Consider the following 15,592-nt stretch of genomic DNA (forward strand, 5'->3'; position numbering starts at 1 on the left):
ACCTCCAACCCTGTTCCTGGAGATACCCTCCTGTAGGTTTCCACTCCAACCCTGTTCATGGAGAGCTACCCTCCTGTAGGTTTTCGCTCCAACCCCAGTTGTAACTAACCTGGTTCAGCTTATCAACCAGCTAATTATTATAATCAGGTGACTAGATTAGGGTTGGAGTGAAATCCTACAGGAGGGTAGCTCTCCAGGAACAGGGTTGGAGTTAAAACCTACAGGAGGGTAGCTCTCTAGGAACAGGGTTGGAGTTAAAACCTACAGGAGGGTATCTCTCCAGGAACAGGGTTGGAGTTAAATCCTACAGGAGGGTAGCTCTCCAGGAACAGGGTAGGAGTGAAATCCTACAGGAGGGTAGCTCTCCAGGAACAGGGTTGGAGTTAAAACCTACAGGAGGGTAGCTCTCCAGGAACAGGGTTGGAGTTATAACCTACAGGAGGGTAGCTCTCCTGGAACAGGGTTGGAGTTAAAACCTACAGGAGGGTAGCTCTCCTGGAACAGGGTTGGAGTTAAAACCTACAGGACGGTAGCTCTCCAGGAACAGGGTTGGAGTTAAAACCTACAGGAGGGTAGCTCTCCAGGAACAGGGTTGGAGTGCCCTGCTTTAGACTTTACTAGATAGATACCCCTCTTCGGCAGCATCCTTATAGTGACGATCTTAAACCTAGTTCCTACGTATGCTCATTCCCTATGTGTTAGGTTGCCGTCTGGACTTGAATCCCATCAGTTACGATATATGATCAATGTTTGCATGATAAATGTGAATATATTGATACCGATATATATTCCGGTATACATTTGGGAGTTGTTTCGACAAAGCTGAATAAACAGCCTGTTGAGAACACATACGCTGAGATCATTTAGGAGCTGGTTCATTCATCCTCTGGGTAAAGAGGAGCTGTCCATCACTACAGTGCTGAAATAGCAGTTTAGTTTCCTATTACCAGACCAGTGAGCTCTGCTCTGTCTAGACTCCCACAGAGTACCAATGGTGAATGAGTGTCTACATCATAGTTCCTACATCTTTATGTTTCCTTCCATATTAAATTATTGTTAGTGTCATTATAGCTAAAGTATTTCCTCATAGTTTTATGTACATAGTTACATAGTTAAGGCTTCATCTTTTTTGATTGAATCGAGAGATAAAGTTGTGAAAACAAAACACTTGATCGCAACAAACACCGAAATGTACACTGCAGGACAACTAGCTAAGACTACTTTCACGACATACCAGGACATGCGTCAGAAGTTGAGCGTGACTGAGGCGGTCCTAATATGGACACCGTAACATGTGGGAAGTTGAGCGTGACTGAGGTGGTCCTAATATGGACACCGTAATGCTTCCTCAGTATGACTTATTTCCCTGTTTTCTCGAGGTGTGCTCAGAGGCTTGCTGCCTGCTCCTTGGCTTTTCTCAACCGTCTTCAAGGCAGCGGCGTTGCTCTGAGGCTTATTGCTCTTCTTGCACAGATCCCTCATCTCCACGAGGCCCTCGTCCAGAGCCCTGATGAACACGGCCGAGCAGGTCTCGGTGCTCCCGTGGAAGCTGGTCACACTGAAGAGGAGGTGGTCCGACTGGGGGTTGTAGCAGCAACCGTACCCATTAGGAACCACCGGGCCATAGCAGCAGAACATCTCCACTGTGGTGGGGACCTGAGGAGGGTATACCAGTTAATACATTCATCTACTTAGATATACTCAGGTATACTTTAACAAGGGATTTATAAGTAGTTTATAAACTGTTAATGATTACTTCATAGAGCATGTACATATGTAATAATCAGTTATAACACAATTGGTTGAAATAATGTTCTTGTCATTTAGCTGCTTGTCAAATACTGAGATTAGATGTATGCAGCATGACTTTGGATAAAAGCGTCTGCTAAATGGCACATATTCTATACTATTATTATGATTATGATTATTATTATTATGATTATGATTATTATTATGGCAGCACCAGCAATAGCCACATAGCAAAGAGATGACTAGAGGGTATACCTGACTGGTGGAGAGAATGAACTGGTTACTGGCCACATAGGTTTCATCTGTGAAGATCTCTGGCACCTCCATCTGGAGCTCCCGTGAGATCTCTCTGAGTCCCAGAAGGTGATTGTCTATCCCCATCCCAGTGATAGCCTGCGAAACATCAAGAACCCTTAGAACTTAATGTAGTTAGAGGTTTCTTATGGATAGAACATTTATTTACCAAATGAACTTTATACAGTGAACATTTTTATTCAAACACTTACTGCAATTGTATAATTTGTCTGGGCTTTAATCGCATCCCACAATCGTTGAATCTTTTCTGAATCCTGTAAAATGGATACAACAAGAGTACAATAACTGCTTTAAGTCTCAGAAGCTAAATATAATATAATACATTGAACACTGTCTACAGAGAGACAAAGTCAAAATGATCTGTTATGAGTCATATGATAGATTGCAAGTGCTGTAAATCTGTAGAGAGATCAGCTGCTCTGGTGTCTGTGTGTGTGTGTGTGTCTGTGTTTGTGTCTGTGTGTCTGTTTGTGTGTCTGTGTCTGGTATGTGTGTGTGTGTGTGTGTGTGTCTGTGTGTGTGTGCGTGTGTCTGTGTCTGGTGTGTGTGTCTGTGTGTCTGTGTCTGTGTGTGTGTCTGTGTGTGTGTCTGTGTCTGTTTGTGTGTCTGTCTGTGTGTGTGTGTGTGTGTGTGTGTGTGTGTGTGTGTGTGTGTGTGTGTGTGTGTGTGTGTGTGCTGTGTCTGTGTCTGTGTCTGTGTGTCTGTGTGTGTGTGTGTGTGTGTGTGTGTGTGTGTGTGTCTGTCTGTGTGTGTGTGTGTGTGTGTGTGTGTGTGTCTGTCTGTGTCTGTGTCTGTGTCTGTGTGTGTGTGTCTGTGTCTGTGTCTGTGTCTGTGTCTGTGTCTGTGTGTGTCTGTGTGTGTGTGTGTGTGTGTGTCTGTGTCTGTGTGTGTCTCTGTCTGTGTGCAGGGCCGGCTCCAGGTATAAGCAACATGAGTGGTTGCTTAGGGCCCCAGGGCACTAGGGGGGCCCCAGACCCCCCAAAAAAAAAAATACATATTATGTATATACTCAGTCGGGGTCTCAACTGTTGACAGTTAGAATAGTAGAATACAGAGGCTGCAAATTCGACATTTGGTTGTGCATCAGCAGTTTCTCTCTTGTTTTGTCAGTCACTGTCAGTCACTCAATTAGCCATGTCAGCTAACCATTGTTTGATTGGTAAGTTAGTCTAGCCAGTTATCTAAACTTGTAGTAATCATGGCCGAATACCGACTGGGCACGCAGGGCACGTGCCCTGGGCCCCTGACCTCCAGGGGGCCCTGACCTCCAGGGGGCCGTGACCTCCAGGGGACTCCCATTGACTTTGTTAGTCACTGTCACTCAGATATCATTAACATGGCAACATGTGTAGAATTGCAGGAAATTAGCTTTAAAACGGCCCAAAAAATCGTTCTGCCCCATGGCATAATGAATAGATTTGCATGAAATGTGTTATAAAATGGTGACATTTTCTCTCCACCCCCATGGCAGAATGTGTAGAACCGTAGGAAACTTGCTTTAAAAGTGCAAAAATGTATCTCTGCCCCATGGGGAAATTAGAAGAAATGCATGAAATTTGTGATTTAATTGCAACCTTTTCTCTCCGCCCCCATGTGAAAATGTGTCGAACCACAGGAAATGTACTTTAAAACGTAAATTTTTCTCTCCACCGTCAGGAGTGGGGTCGCTAAAAAAAAATGTGCCGGCTTGGTGACGTGGCCCCCTAACCAAATATCCCTTAGGGCCCCTAAAAGGCTAGAGCTGGCCCTGTATTGAATACATGCTCCTCGAACACGCATTGACAGTGGTGTAAAGTACTTAAGAAAATATACTTTAAAGTACTACTTAAGTAGTTATTTTGGGTATCTGTACTTTACTTCACTATTTATATTTTTGACAACTTTTACTTTTACTTCACTACATTCCTGATGAAAATAATGTACTTTTTACTCCATACATTTTCCTTGACACCCAAAAGTACTCGTTACATTTTGAATGCTTAGCAGGACAGGAAAATGGTCCAATTCACGCACTTATCAAGAGAACACGTGGTCATCCCTACTGGCTATGGTCTGGCGTGTTGGAGCGTGCCCCTGACTATCTGTAAATGTTCAAAACAATAAAATGGTGCCATCTGCTTTGCTTAATATAAGCAATTTGAAAGGATTTATACTTTTACTTTTACTTTTGATACTTAAGTATATTTTAGCAATTACATTTACTTTTGATACTTAAGTATATTTAGAACTAAATACTTTAAGACTTTTACTCAAGTAGAATTTTACTGGGTGACTTTCACTTTTACTTGAGTAACTTTCTATTAAGGTATCTACACCTTTACTCAAGTATTACAATTGGGTACTTTTTCCACCACTGGGCATTAACATGGAGTTGGTCCCCCCCTTTGCTGCTATAACACCCTCCACTCTTTTGGGAAGGCTTTCCACTAGATGTTGGAACGTTGCTGTGGGGACTTGCATCCATTCAGCCACAGGAGCATTAGTGAGGTCGGGAACTCATGTTGGGTGATTAGGCCTGGCTCGCAGACGGCGTTCCAACTCATCCCAAAGGTGTTCGATGGGGTTGAGGTCAGGGCTCTGTGCAGGACAGTCAAGTTCCTCCACACCGATCTTGACAAACCATTTCTGTATGGACCTCGCTTTGTGCACGGGGGCATTGTCATGCTGAAACAGGAAAGGGCCTTCCCCAAACTGTTGCCACAAGGTTGGAAGCACAGAATCGTCTAGAATGTCATTGTATGCTGTAGCGTTAATATTTCCCTTCACTGGAACTAAGGGGCCTAGCCCGAACCATGAAAAACAACCCCAGACCATTATTTCTCCTTCACCAAACTTTACAGTTGGCACTATGCATTGGGGCAGGTAGCGTTCTACTGGCATCCGCCAAACCCAGATTCGTACGTCGGACTGCCAGATGGTGAAGCGTGATTCATCACTCCAGAGAACGCGTTTCCACTGGTCCAGAGTCCAATGACGGTGAACTTTACCCCACCCAGCCGACGGTTGGCATTGGGCATGGTGATCTTAGGCTTGTGTGCAGCTGCTCGGCCATGGAATCCCATTTCATGAAGCTCCCGATGAACAGTTCTTGTGTTTTGACGTTGCTTCCAGAGGCAGTTTGGAACTCGGTAGTGAGTGATGCAATCGAGGATAGGCGATTTACGTGCTACGTGCTTCAGCACTCGGCGGTCCCGTTCATGCACTCGGCGGTCCCGTTCGTGAGCTTGTGTGGCCTACCACGTCGCGGCTGAGCCGTTGTTGCTCCTAGACGTTTCCACTTCACAATAACAGCACTTACAGTTGACCGGGGCAGCTCTAGCAGGGCAGAAATTTGACGAACTGACTCGTTGGAAAGGTGTCATCCTATGACGATGCCACGTTGAAAGTCACTGAGCTCTTCAGTAAGGGCCATTCTACTGCCAATGTTTGTCTATGGAGATTGGATGGCTGTGTGCTCGATTGTATACACCTGTCAGCAACGGGTGTGGCTGAAATAGCCAAATCACCTCATTTGAAGGGGTGTGATGAATTTTCTCAACGCGGCCAGTCCTCCATTTTAAACCATTCATTTTGTTTGTAGACATCCCTCACCACACAACCCCTCATCCAAAATATAAGTTCACTGTGAAATATAATGAGTACATTGGTTTAATCACCAAAACACAGCATAATGATACATATCTTCTCAACGTAGCTAGTTTAACAACCACTTAATCCAATAGCAAAAAAATGTAAGATACATGTTTCAAAATTGCCCCTCGAATGTAGTATGCTACAGTACTGTAAATTACAGTACATCGCACTGTTTTCACATTAGGCAATACACTTGAACTACCCATTAAAATGGACTGAACATCATTTCTACGTGTGTGATCAAATGATCATTGAAGAAAACCTTTCACAAGGTAATCAAATGAAAGAAACATAATGTTTAGCAGGCACTAGTTTGCATCAAGCCTGGCATTTGGTCACAGGTTCTCATAGAAATCGCAGTTAATGTCCTCATTGTTGATGCACCTGGGGAAAAACCTCTTGGCATGGCGAATCCAAGCCTGACTTCCTGTAGGTCTGGAGTGAAATCATTGCACGCTTCATCCATGGCCTGGAGGAGGGTGGTACGCTCACGGGGATGACAATCATACATCTTCCATCCTGTATTGTAATCGTGTATTGTATTTTACAGTATTGTATTGTACCTGTGTGTCGTAGTGGTCCTGTACGTGGCTCAGTTCCTAAGAGTGTGGCACTAGCAACACCAGAGTTGTGGGTTCAATTCCCACTGGGGGTCACATACCAAAATGTGTGGACTGTTGTCACTTTGGATGAAAGTGTCTGCTACTGTATGTAAATGGAATATATTACGGTATTACAAAAAAATACCACAGCAACTTCCTTTTGGATACATGTTTAGTGTGAATGGGGATGCATTTCTTTCTTGTTTTGGACTTTCTGGATTATTTGTGTATTGATATTGTATTGATATTGTATTAATGCAGTGTAGGAGCTAGAAACGCAAGCGTTTCACTGCACCTGTTGTACCATCTGCTAATCTGTGTACGCGACCAATAAACTTGGATTTGATTTGATACACACGGTACATCTCTGATCTTGTCAATATCAGATTTTTTTTTTTTAACTTACTGTGAAATGAAATCCTAATAGTCATCTTTATAGTAGTACGTTTGAGTATATCATACACTCTGTATGTTTCTACTTTACATACACATTTTCATGTAGTCCTCAATATCTATAGTAGACGAACCAGTTGACATGTCAAATCTATAGGTTTACCAAACGTTTAAGTGATCATCAATTAAGAGCAGTCGGATTAAATAATAGTCAAATGTATTTTAACAAGAGAATAAAATCATATCAAAAGTAATGTGAGCATTGCATTGTGAAAGGCAGTTACTTTATATGAACATGTATTTCTAGATGAAACACTGATTAAGTTTGGTGAAAAAGTCACTATGATTTTGTGTGTTGTACTTAGTCAATTGGAAATGTGCTTAGGGTTTTGAAACAACTGCCATTTCGATGATCTGTTTTGAGTTTTGTACTAAGAGTTGTGAAAATGTACCACATACTTGTGAAAATTGCACCAAAGCGCAAAAAAATTAAAATGTAAGTAGACATGATGAACAGCATTATGGGAGAAGACATGATGAACAGCATTATGGGAGAGGACATGATGAACAACATTATGGCAGAAGAGGACATGATGAACAGCATTATGGGAGAAGACATGATGAACAGCATTATGGGAGAAGACATGATGAACAGCATTATGGGAGAAGACATGATGAACGGCATTATGGGAGAAGAGGACATGATGAACAGCATTATGGGAGAAGACATGATGAACAGCATTATGGGAGAAGACATGATGAACAGCATTATGGGAGAGGACATGATGAACAGCATTATGGGAGAAGACATGATGAACAGCATTATGGGAGAAGACATGATGAACAGCATTATGGGAGAAGAGGACATGATGAACAGCATTATGGCAGAAGAGGACATGATGAACAGCATTATGGGAGAAGACATGATGAACAGCATTATGGGAGAAGACATGATGAACAGCATTATGGGAGAAGACATGATGAACAGCATTATGGGAGAAGAGGACATGATGAACAGCATTATGGGAGAAGAGGACATGATGAACAGCATTATGGGAGAAGAGGACATGATGAACAGCATTATGGGAGAAGAGGACATGATGAACAGCATTATGGGAGAAGACATGATGAACAGCATTATGGGAGAAGACATGATGAACAGCATTATGGGAGAAGAGGACATGATGAACAGCATTATGGGAGAAGACATGATGAACAGCATTATGGAAGAAGACATGATGAACAGCATTATGGTAGAAGAGGTCATGATGAACAGCATTATGGGAGAAGAGGACATGATGAACAGCATTATGGGAGAAGACATGATGAACAGCATTATGGTAGAAGAGGTCATGATGAACAGCATTATGGCAGAAGAGGACATGATGAACAGCATTATGGGAGAAGACATGATGAACAGCATTATGGGAGAAGACATGATGAACAGCATTATGGGAGAAGAGGACATGATGAACAGCATTATGGGAGAAGAGGACATGATGAACAGCATTATGGGAGAAGACATGATGAACAGCATTATGGGAGAAGACATGATGAACAGCATTATGGGAGAAGACATGATGAACAGCATTATGGGAGAAGCCCATAATGGGGGGGCTAAGTAAGAAAAATGACTCACAGAGAGAGAGGCCTTCTCGTCCGTCATGGCCTTCACGAAGGCCAGAGCCTCGGGGGTAGCTGAGCGGATGTTGTCCACCCGCCCCTCATGGAAACGACGGATAGACGCACTCTCATAAGTGGACACCAGCCGTCCATTGCATCTGAGAAATCACAAAGCAAAAAAATATCAATGGAGGCACTTCATAATTCACTTTTCGTGTGAACAACAAAAAATAGTTTCTTTAGGTTTTTGTTATTTTAAAAAATTACTGTCAATAAGTAGCAAACAATGTAATAAAATGAATAGTGTGCTGATACAGTATCAAAACAACCAACCACATGTCCTTTTAGATGAAGCTCTTACAGGTGGATCTTACCTGTAGAATGCCAGTTGTAGAGCCACCTGTATGTAAGCATCTGGGCTCATCTTCTGTTTCTTGATGAATTCTTTTCCATAGACCTGAAACTTGTGTACATCCATGTCAAGATCTCTAACCAACCTGAGGAGAAGGAAACGTCAACATATGTTAAAGGTCCAATGCAGACGTTTTTATCTCAGTATCAAATCATTTCTGGGCAACAATTAAGTACCTTACTGTGATTGTTTTTAATTAAAAATGGTCAAAAATATGAAAAAGAACTAGCTGTTATTGGCAGAGAGGTTTGGAACTCTCTTTCTTATTGGTCTATTAACGAATTTAGTGCCTGGTGATGTCACCAGGCAGGCCAGAACTCCATCCCACCAAAACAGGCTGATATTTAAGGCGGTCTTTTCAAACAGCTCTTACACCTCATAATGTGGAAATATATAGAAAACACAGGAAAATCACGTTTTTGACTGCACTGGGCCTTTAATGTGTGTGTGTGTGTGTGTGTGTGTGTGTGTGTGTGTGTGTGTGTGTGTGTGTGTTTGTGTGTGTGTGCAATCATTCATGCACATGTGTGTGTCTTGCCTCTGTAGTCTCCCAGCAGAGGCCTTCAGGAGGCCCTGGATGTGGGGTGTGGTCTCCCAGAGCAGTCTGCCAGGAGTAGGAAGCTCCGACACGCTGGTGGCCCTCCCCATCTTGGAGGGACTTCCTGTCCTGTGGCGAGAGCACCATCACATGACTTCCTTAGATTCATGCATTATTATTTATTATCATGTATTATTCATCAACATCATGTTGCTTTTATTACTGACCTCTAATAATATATTAGATGTTTTATTACTGACCTCTAATAATATATTAGATGTTTTATAACTGACCTCTAATAATATATTAGATGTTTTATTACTGACCTCTAATAATATATTAGATGTTTTATTACTGACCTCTAATAATATATTAGATGTTTTATTACTGACCTCTAATAATATATTAGATGTTTTATTACTGATCTCTAATAATATATTAAGATATTTTATTACTGACCTCTAATAATATATTAGATGTTTTATTACTGACCTCTAATAATATATTAGATGTTTTATTACTGATCTCTAATAATATATTAGATATTTTATTACTGACCTCTAATAATATATTAGATGTTTTATTACTGACCTCTAATAATATATTAGATGTTTTATTACTGACCTCTAATAATATATTAGATGTTTTATTACTGACCTCTAATAATATATTAGATGTTTTATTACTGACCTCTAATAATATATTAGATGTTTTATTACTGACCTCTAATAATATATTAGATGTTTTATTACTGACCTCTAATAATATATTAGATGTTTTATTACTGACCTCTAATAATATATTAGATGTTTTATTACTGACCTCTAATAATATATTAGATGTTTTATTACTGACCTCTAATAATATATTAGATGTTTTATTACTGACCTCTAATACTATATTAGACTGACCTCTCATAATATATTAGATGTTTTATTACTGACCTCTAATAATATATTAGATGTTTTATTACTGACCTCTAATAATATATTAGATGTTTTATTACTGACCTCTAATACTATATTAGACTGACCTCTAATAATATATTAGATGTTTTATTACTGACCTCTAATAATATATTAGATGTTTTATTACTGACCTCTAATAATAATATGCCATTTAGCAGACGCTTTTATCCAAAGCGACTTACAGTCATGCGTGCATTTTTTTGTGTATGGGTGGTCCCGGGGATCGAACCCACTACCTTGGCGTTACAAGCGCCGTGCTCTACCAGCTGAGCTACAGAGGACCATAATATATTAGATGTTTTATTACTGACCTCTAATAATATATCAGATGTTTTATTACTGACCTCTAATAATATATTAGCTGTTTTATTACTGACCTCTAATAATATATTAGATGTTTTATTACTGACCTCTAATAATATATCAGATGTTTTATTACTGACCTCTAATAATATATTAGATGTTTTATTACTGACCTCTAATAATATATTAGCTGTTTTATTACTGACCTCTAATAATATATTAGATGTTTTATTACTGACCTCTAATAATATATTAGATGTTTTATTACTGACCTCTAATAATATATTCGCTGTTTTATTACTGACCTCTAATAATATATTAGCTGTTTTATTACTGACCTCTAATAATATATTAGATGTTTTATTACTGACCTCTAATAATATATTTACTGTTTTATTACTGACCTCTAATAATATGTTAGCTGTGAACGTGAACTACACTGCAAAACATGAACTACTTTACGTGTCTCATACGTAAATGCAAAATATCTGATTTAAGATTTAATGTAACTATATTGTAATGAAGTACTTTGCGTGTCTGGTGAGTAAGTATGAACTCTCAGATGTAAAAGCACAGGACCTAGAATAGAACCTTGGAGGACACCAGTTGTCAACTACACATGTTCAGATTTAACTCTATCCATATGGACACATACATGTCACTTAGTTTGGCTAGTTTGCTTACATGAATTTCATCAAGTATTCAGTACACGCCACCAGAACTATTCCCTCGAAGGGTGAGTGCTCGCACACCGTTCCGCAGACTCCGTCCTCCCCTACAACAAACTGAAACAAACATCCCTTTCCATTCCATGGGCTCAGGACCTGTATTCGTAAAGCATCTCAGAGTGCGGATCTAGGACCAGGTCAACCCCTTTCCGTATTATCTTATTCTTTATTATCTAAAACGGCTAAACTGATCCTAGATCATCGCTCCTACTCTGAGACAGTTGACGTAATAAGGGCCCAGGGTTACCTGCATTGGCTTGTCATACCAGCGGTTTGCCCCCATCTTCTCATGGCCTCCTCCATGGAGCATCAGCAGGGCCCGGCTGGTGTCCCCAACCTCCATCCCACTGGGGTCGTCCAGACACACCACACACAGACACTTCTCGATCACAGCCAACGACTCTCTGTTAACTGAATCTAAGGGGAGGGAGGGAGGGAGGGAGGGAGGGAGGGAGGGAGGGAGGGAGGGAGGGAGGGAGGGAGGGAGGGAGGGAGGGGGGAGAGAGAGAGAGAGAGAGGGAGGGAGGGAGAGAGAGAGAGAGAGGGAGGGAGGGAGGGAGAGAGAGAGAGAGAGAGAGAGAGAGGGAGGGAGGGAGGGAGGAGGAAGGGAGGGGGGAGGGAGGGAGGGAGGGAGGGAGGGAGGGAGGGAGGGAGAGAGAGAGAGAGAGAGAGAGAGAGAGAGAGAGAGAGGGAGGGAGGGAGGGAGGGAGGGAGGGAGGGAGGGAGAGAGAGAGGGAGGGAGGGAGGGAGGGAGGGAGGGAGGGAGGGAGGGAGGGAGGGAGGGAGGGAGGGAGGGAGGGAGGGAGGGAGGGAGGGAGGGAGGGAGGGAGGGAGGGAGGGAGGCGGATAGACAGACTAGGTCAGTTTATGCAAATAGATTTGTTTTGATAGTCTTCCCATGGTATATTTTGATAGTCTTCCCATGGTATATTTTGATAGTCTTCCCATGGTATATTTTGATAGTCTTCCCATGGTATATTTTGATAGTCTTCCCATGGTATATTTTGATAGTCTTCCCATGGTTTATTTTGATAGTCTTCCCATGGTATATTTTGATAGTCTTCCCATGGTTTATTTTGATAGTCTTCCCATGGTATATTTTGATAGTCTTCCCATGGTTTATTTTGATAGTCTTCCCATGGTATATTTTGATAGTCTTCCCATGGTATATTTTGATAGTCTTCCCATGGTATATTTTGATAGTCTTCCCATGGTATATTTTGATAGTCTTCCCATTGTATATTTTGATAGTCTTCCCATGGTATATTTTGATAGTCTTCCCATGGTTTATTTTGATAGTCTTCCCATGGTTTATTTTGATAGTCTTCCCATGGTTTATTTTGATAGTCTTCCCATTGTATATTTTGATAGTCTTCCCATGGTATATTTTGATAGTCTTCCCATGGTTTATTTTGATAGTCTTCCCATGGTATATTTTGATAGTCTTCCCATGGTTTATTTTGATAGTCTTCCCATGGTATATTTTGATAGTCTTCCCATGGTATATTTTGATAGTCTTCCCATGGTATATTTTGATAGTCTTCCCATTGTATATTTTGATAGTCTTCCCATGGTTTATTTTGATAGTCTTCCCATGGTATATTTTGATAGTCTTCCCATGGTTTATTTTGATAGTCTTCCCATGGTATATTTTGATAGTCTTCCCATGGTATATTTTGATAGTCTTCCCATGGTATATTTTGATAGTCTTCCCATTGTATATTTTGATAGTCTTCCCATGGTATATTTTGATAGTCTTCCCATGGTTTATTTTGATAGTCTTCCCATGGTATATTTTGATAGTCTTCCCATGGTATATTTTGATAGTCTTCCCATGGTATATTTTGATAGTCTTCCCATGGTATATTTTGATAGTCTTCCCATGGTTTATTTTGATAGTCTTCCCATGGTATATTTTGATAGTCTTCCCATGGTATATTTTGATAGTCTTCCCATGGTATATTTTGATAGTCTTCCCATGGTTTATTTTGATAGTCTTCCCATGGTTTATTTTGATAGTCTTCCCATGGTATATTTTGATAGTCTTCCCATGGTATATTTTGATAGTGGTATATTTTGATAGTCTTCCCATGGTATATTTTGATAGTCTTCCCATGGTATATTTTGATAGTCTTCCCATGGTATATTTTGATAGTCTTCCCATGGTATATTTTGATAGTCTTCCCATGGTATATTTTGATAGTCTTCCCATGGTATATTTTGATAGTCTTCCCATGGTTTATTTTGATAGTCTTCCCATGGTATATTTTGATAGTCTTCCCATGGTATATTTTGATAGTCTTCCCATGGTATATTTTGATAGTCTTCCCATGGTATATTTTGATAGTCTTCCCATGGTATATTTTGATAGTCTTCCCATGGTATATTTTGATAGTCTTCCCATGGTATATTTCGAATTATTACTTTAAATTATTATTTGATATTTGCGTTATTATTATAGTTATGATATAATGTAGACAGTAAGATGTCAGAAGTGAAACCTTTGATGAGCACGTCTCTAGCCTGGGCCCATTCTGTTCTTCCATCAGACGTCAGCAGACCAATCGGAGGCTGTCTCTCCTCTGTGTTCTCCGCCATCTTCACTATCTTCTCCAACTGGGTTAAGATGTCCATTTCTTTCAGCTTTTTCTCTTTTACCACTAGGTCCAACACAAAGAACTGAGTAGATGACAAATAAATATTTTTAGAAATAGGATTGGGATTTTTTTTTATTGCTCCCTAGGGGAAAATTTGTCACGGACATTGAAAGGTGCTGGTACTTCCACGTAGAATATCCCAGATTAAAACATACATCTGATTTTAAATGTATTTCTAAGGTAGCAAGAAAGATGATGAGATACAGTGTGTGTGTTTTATCATAAAAGACCTCAAAATAGATTACTGGTATTACAAAATCTAAAAGCCTTTTCTCCAAGGAGCAATTCAATGTATCACTCAATCAGACACGTCGGGTCAATAGGGCTGTTAAAAAACTAAAACCTGCCAATGCAAACACATCAATCATTAGAACCCAATAGGCAGCTGACTAATGAAGGCAAAGTAAGAGAGGCAGGGGTTAACGATGCACCACCGCCTGCTGAACATCTGCGCTTGTGTCCCAAATGGCACCCTATTCCCTATACAGTGCACTACTTTTAACAAGGGCCCATAGGGGCTCTGGTCAAAAGTAGTGCACGACATAGGGAATAGGGTGCCATTTTGGGACGCAGCTTGAAAACATGAATCCAATGCCGCGAATCAATTGTCCTTGTGACTCAAGGAGGCTCTCAGACAGTGGCAGATTCAATCAGCAGTAATTTAGTTAGTGGTCTGTTTCTCCACATGGTTGGCTCCTTAATATGTGTCCCTGATTGATAGTTCCTGGAACCATCTCCAGGTACGGGAGGACTCTCCTCCCGTCTCCCTTTTTTAGCCTTTTCGAGATATTTCATTTTTTTTGCGTTCGTGTGACGGGAAGTGAGATTCATTGTAAAAGATAACTCCAGACTGAACCGTCTACTGGTTGTTTGTTTATGATTCCGTCTGTGACCTATACATTGTCTGTTGTTTATGTTGACGTTTCCAATGTTTTCTGTCTGTGACCTTTGAACTTTGCCATATATGACATAGCCTTGGCGAGAGGAGCATCAGGAAGAGGGTGTTATTTACAACACTGACTTCTGGGAATCCTAAAACCCCAATGGAGACTAAACACACCAATGAATAAAGTTATACTACAACATCAATATGTCTTGTCTTGTCAATGTGGACACACAATGTTTTGGATGTCGCTAGCTGTTCTATTTGAGATCACCACGTCTTGTCAATGTGGACAATATGTGTAGCTGTACAGTAATGATAACTGAGATCACTATAAGTGTAATTGCGTCCACAGGGATACAATGTATTATATTTAATTCTGTGATTTAAAAAAAAAATAATTGCACCGTATTCCCCATATCGTGAACTACCTTTGACCAGGGCCCATGGGGAATAGGATGCTGTTTGATACGCAACCTCAGTCTCTCTCTGACCTGGTTCTTGCACGCGACGATGATGTGCTCCTGCTCGGTGGACCCAGTCTTGTGGATGACGAGGGTGTCCCTCTTGAGGCCGGGCAGACGGTATGTGTTGAAGAGACGGTAGTACTGCTTCATACACAGGGGGGTCCCAGCCAGCTGGCCCCGAGAAAAGTCCACGGGCAACGTCCGGCTGTCAGGAGGCAGGCGCCGTAGACACACAGACAAAGAAGCGTGAGACTCAGATGCCCTGGGACAACCTCGGCTGCTCCACACGGGGTAGTTTATCCACTGTTAGATTCTAGATTG

The 15,592-nt window shown here is 41.0% G+C and overlaps 1 protein-coding gene across 1 annotated transcript in view; it reads right to left on the reverse strand.

Moving 5' to 3' along the window:
- Positions 1-524: 524 nt before the first annotated feature.
- Positions 525-15,592, reverse strand: part of LOC121547759 (choline O-acetyltransferase-like) — a 24,621-nt gene continuing 9,553 nt past the window's right edge. Inside the window, exons 6-15 of the mRNA XM_041859178.2 lie at positions 15,299-15,476; positions 13,766-13,943; positions 11,512-11,681; positions 11,221-11,321; positions 9,266-9,394; positions 8,690-8,812; positions 8,332-8,473; positions 2,256-2,318; positions 2,005-2,142; positions 525-1,656 (exon numbers count right to left, since the gene is read on the reverse strand). Of these exons, the coding sequence (XP_041715112.2) occupies positions 1,324-1,656; positions 2,005-2,142; positions 2,256-2,318; positions 8,332-8,473; positions 8,690-8,812; positions 9,266-9,394; positions 11,221-11,321; positions 11,512-11,681; positions 13,766-13,943; positions 15,299-15,476 (1,555 nt within the window). The 3' untranslated portion in view covers positions 525-1,323. The remainder of the gene's footprint in view (positions 1,657-2,004; positions 2,143-2,255; positions 2,319-8,331; positions 8,474-8,689; positions 8,813-9,265; positions 9,395-11,220; positions 11,322-11,511; positions 11,682-13,765; positions 13,944-15,298; positions 15,477-15,592) is intronic.

This window comes from Coregonus clupeaformis, chromosome 31 (genome assembly GCF_020615455.1).
Source record: "Coregonus clupeaformis isolate EN_2021a chromosome 31, ASM2061545v1, whole genome shotgun sequence".
Lineage (NCBI taxonomy): Eukaryota > Metazoa > Chordata > Actinopteri > Salmoniformes > Salmonidae > Coregonus > Coregonus clupeaformis.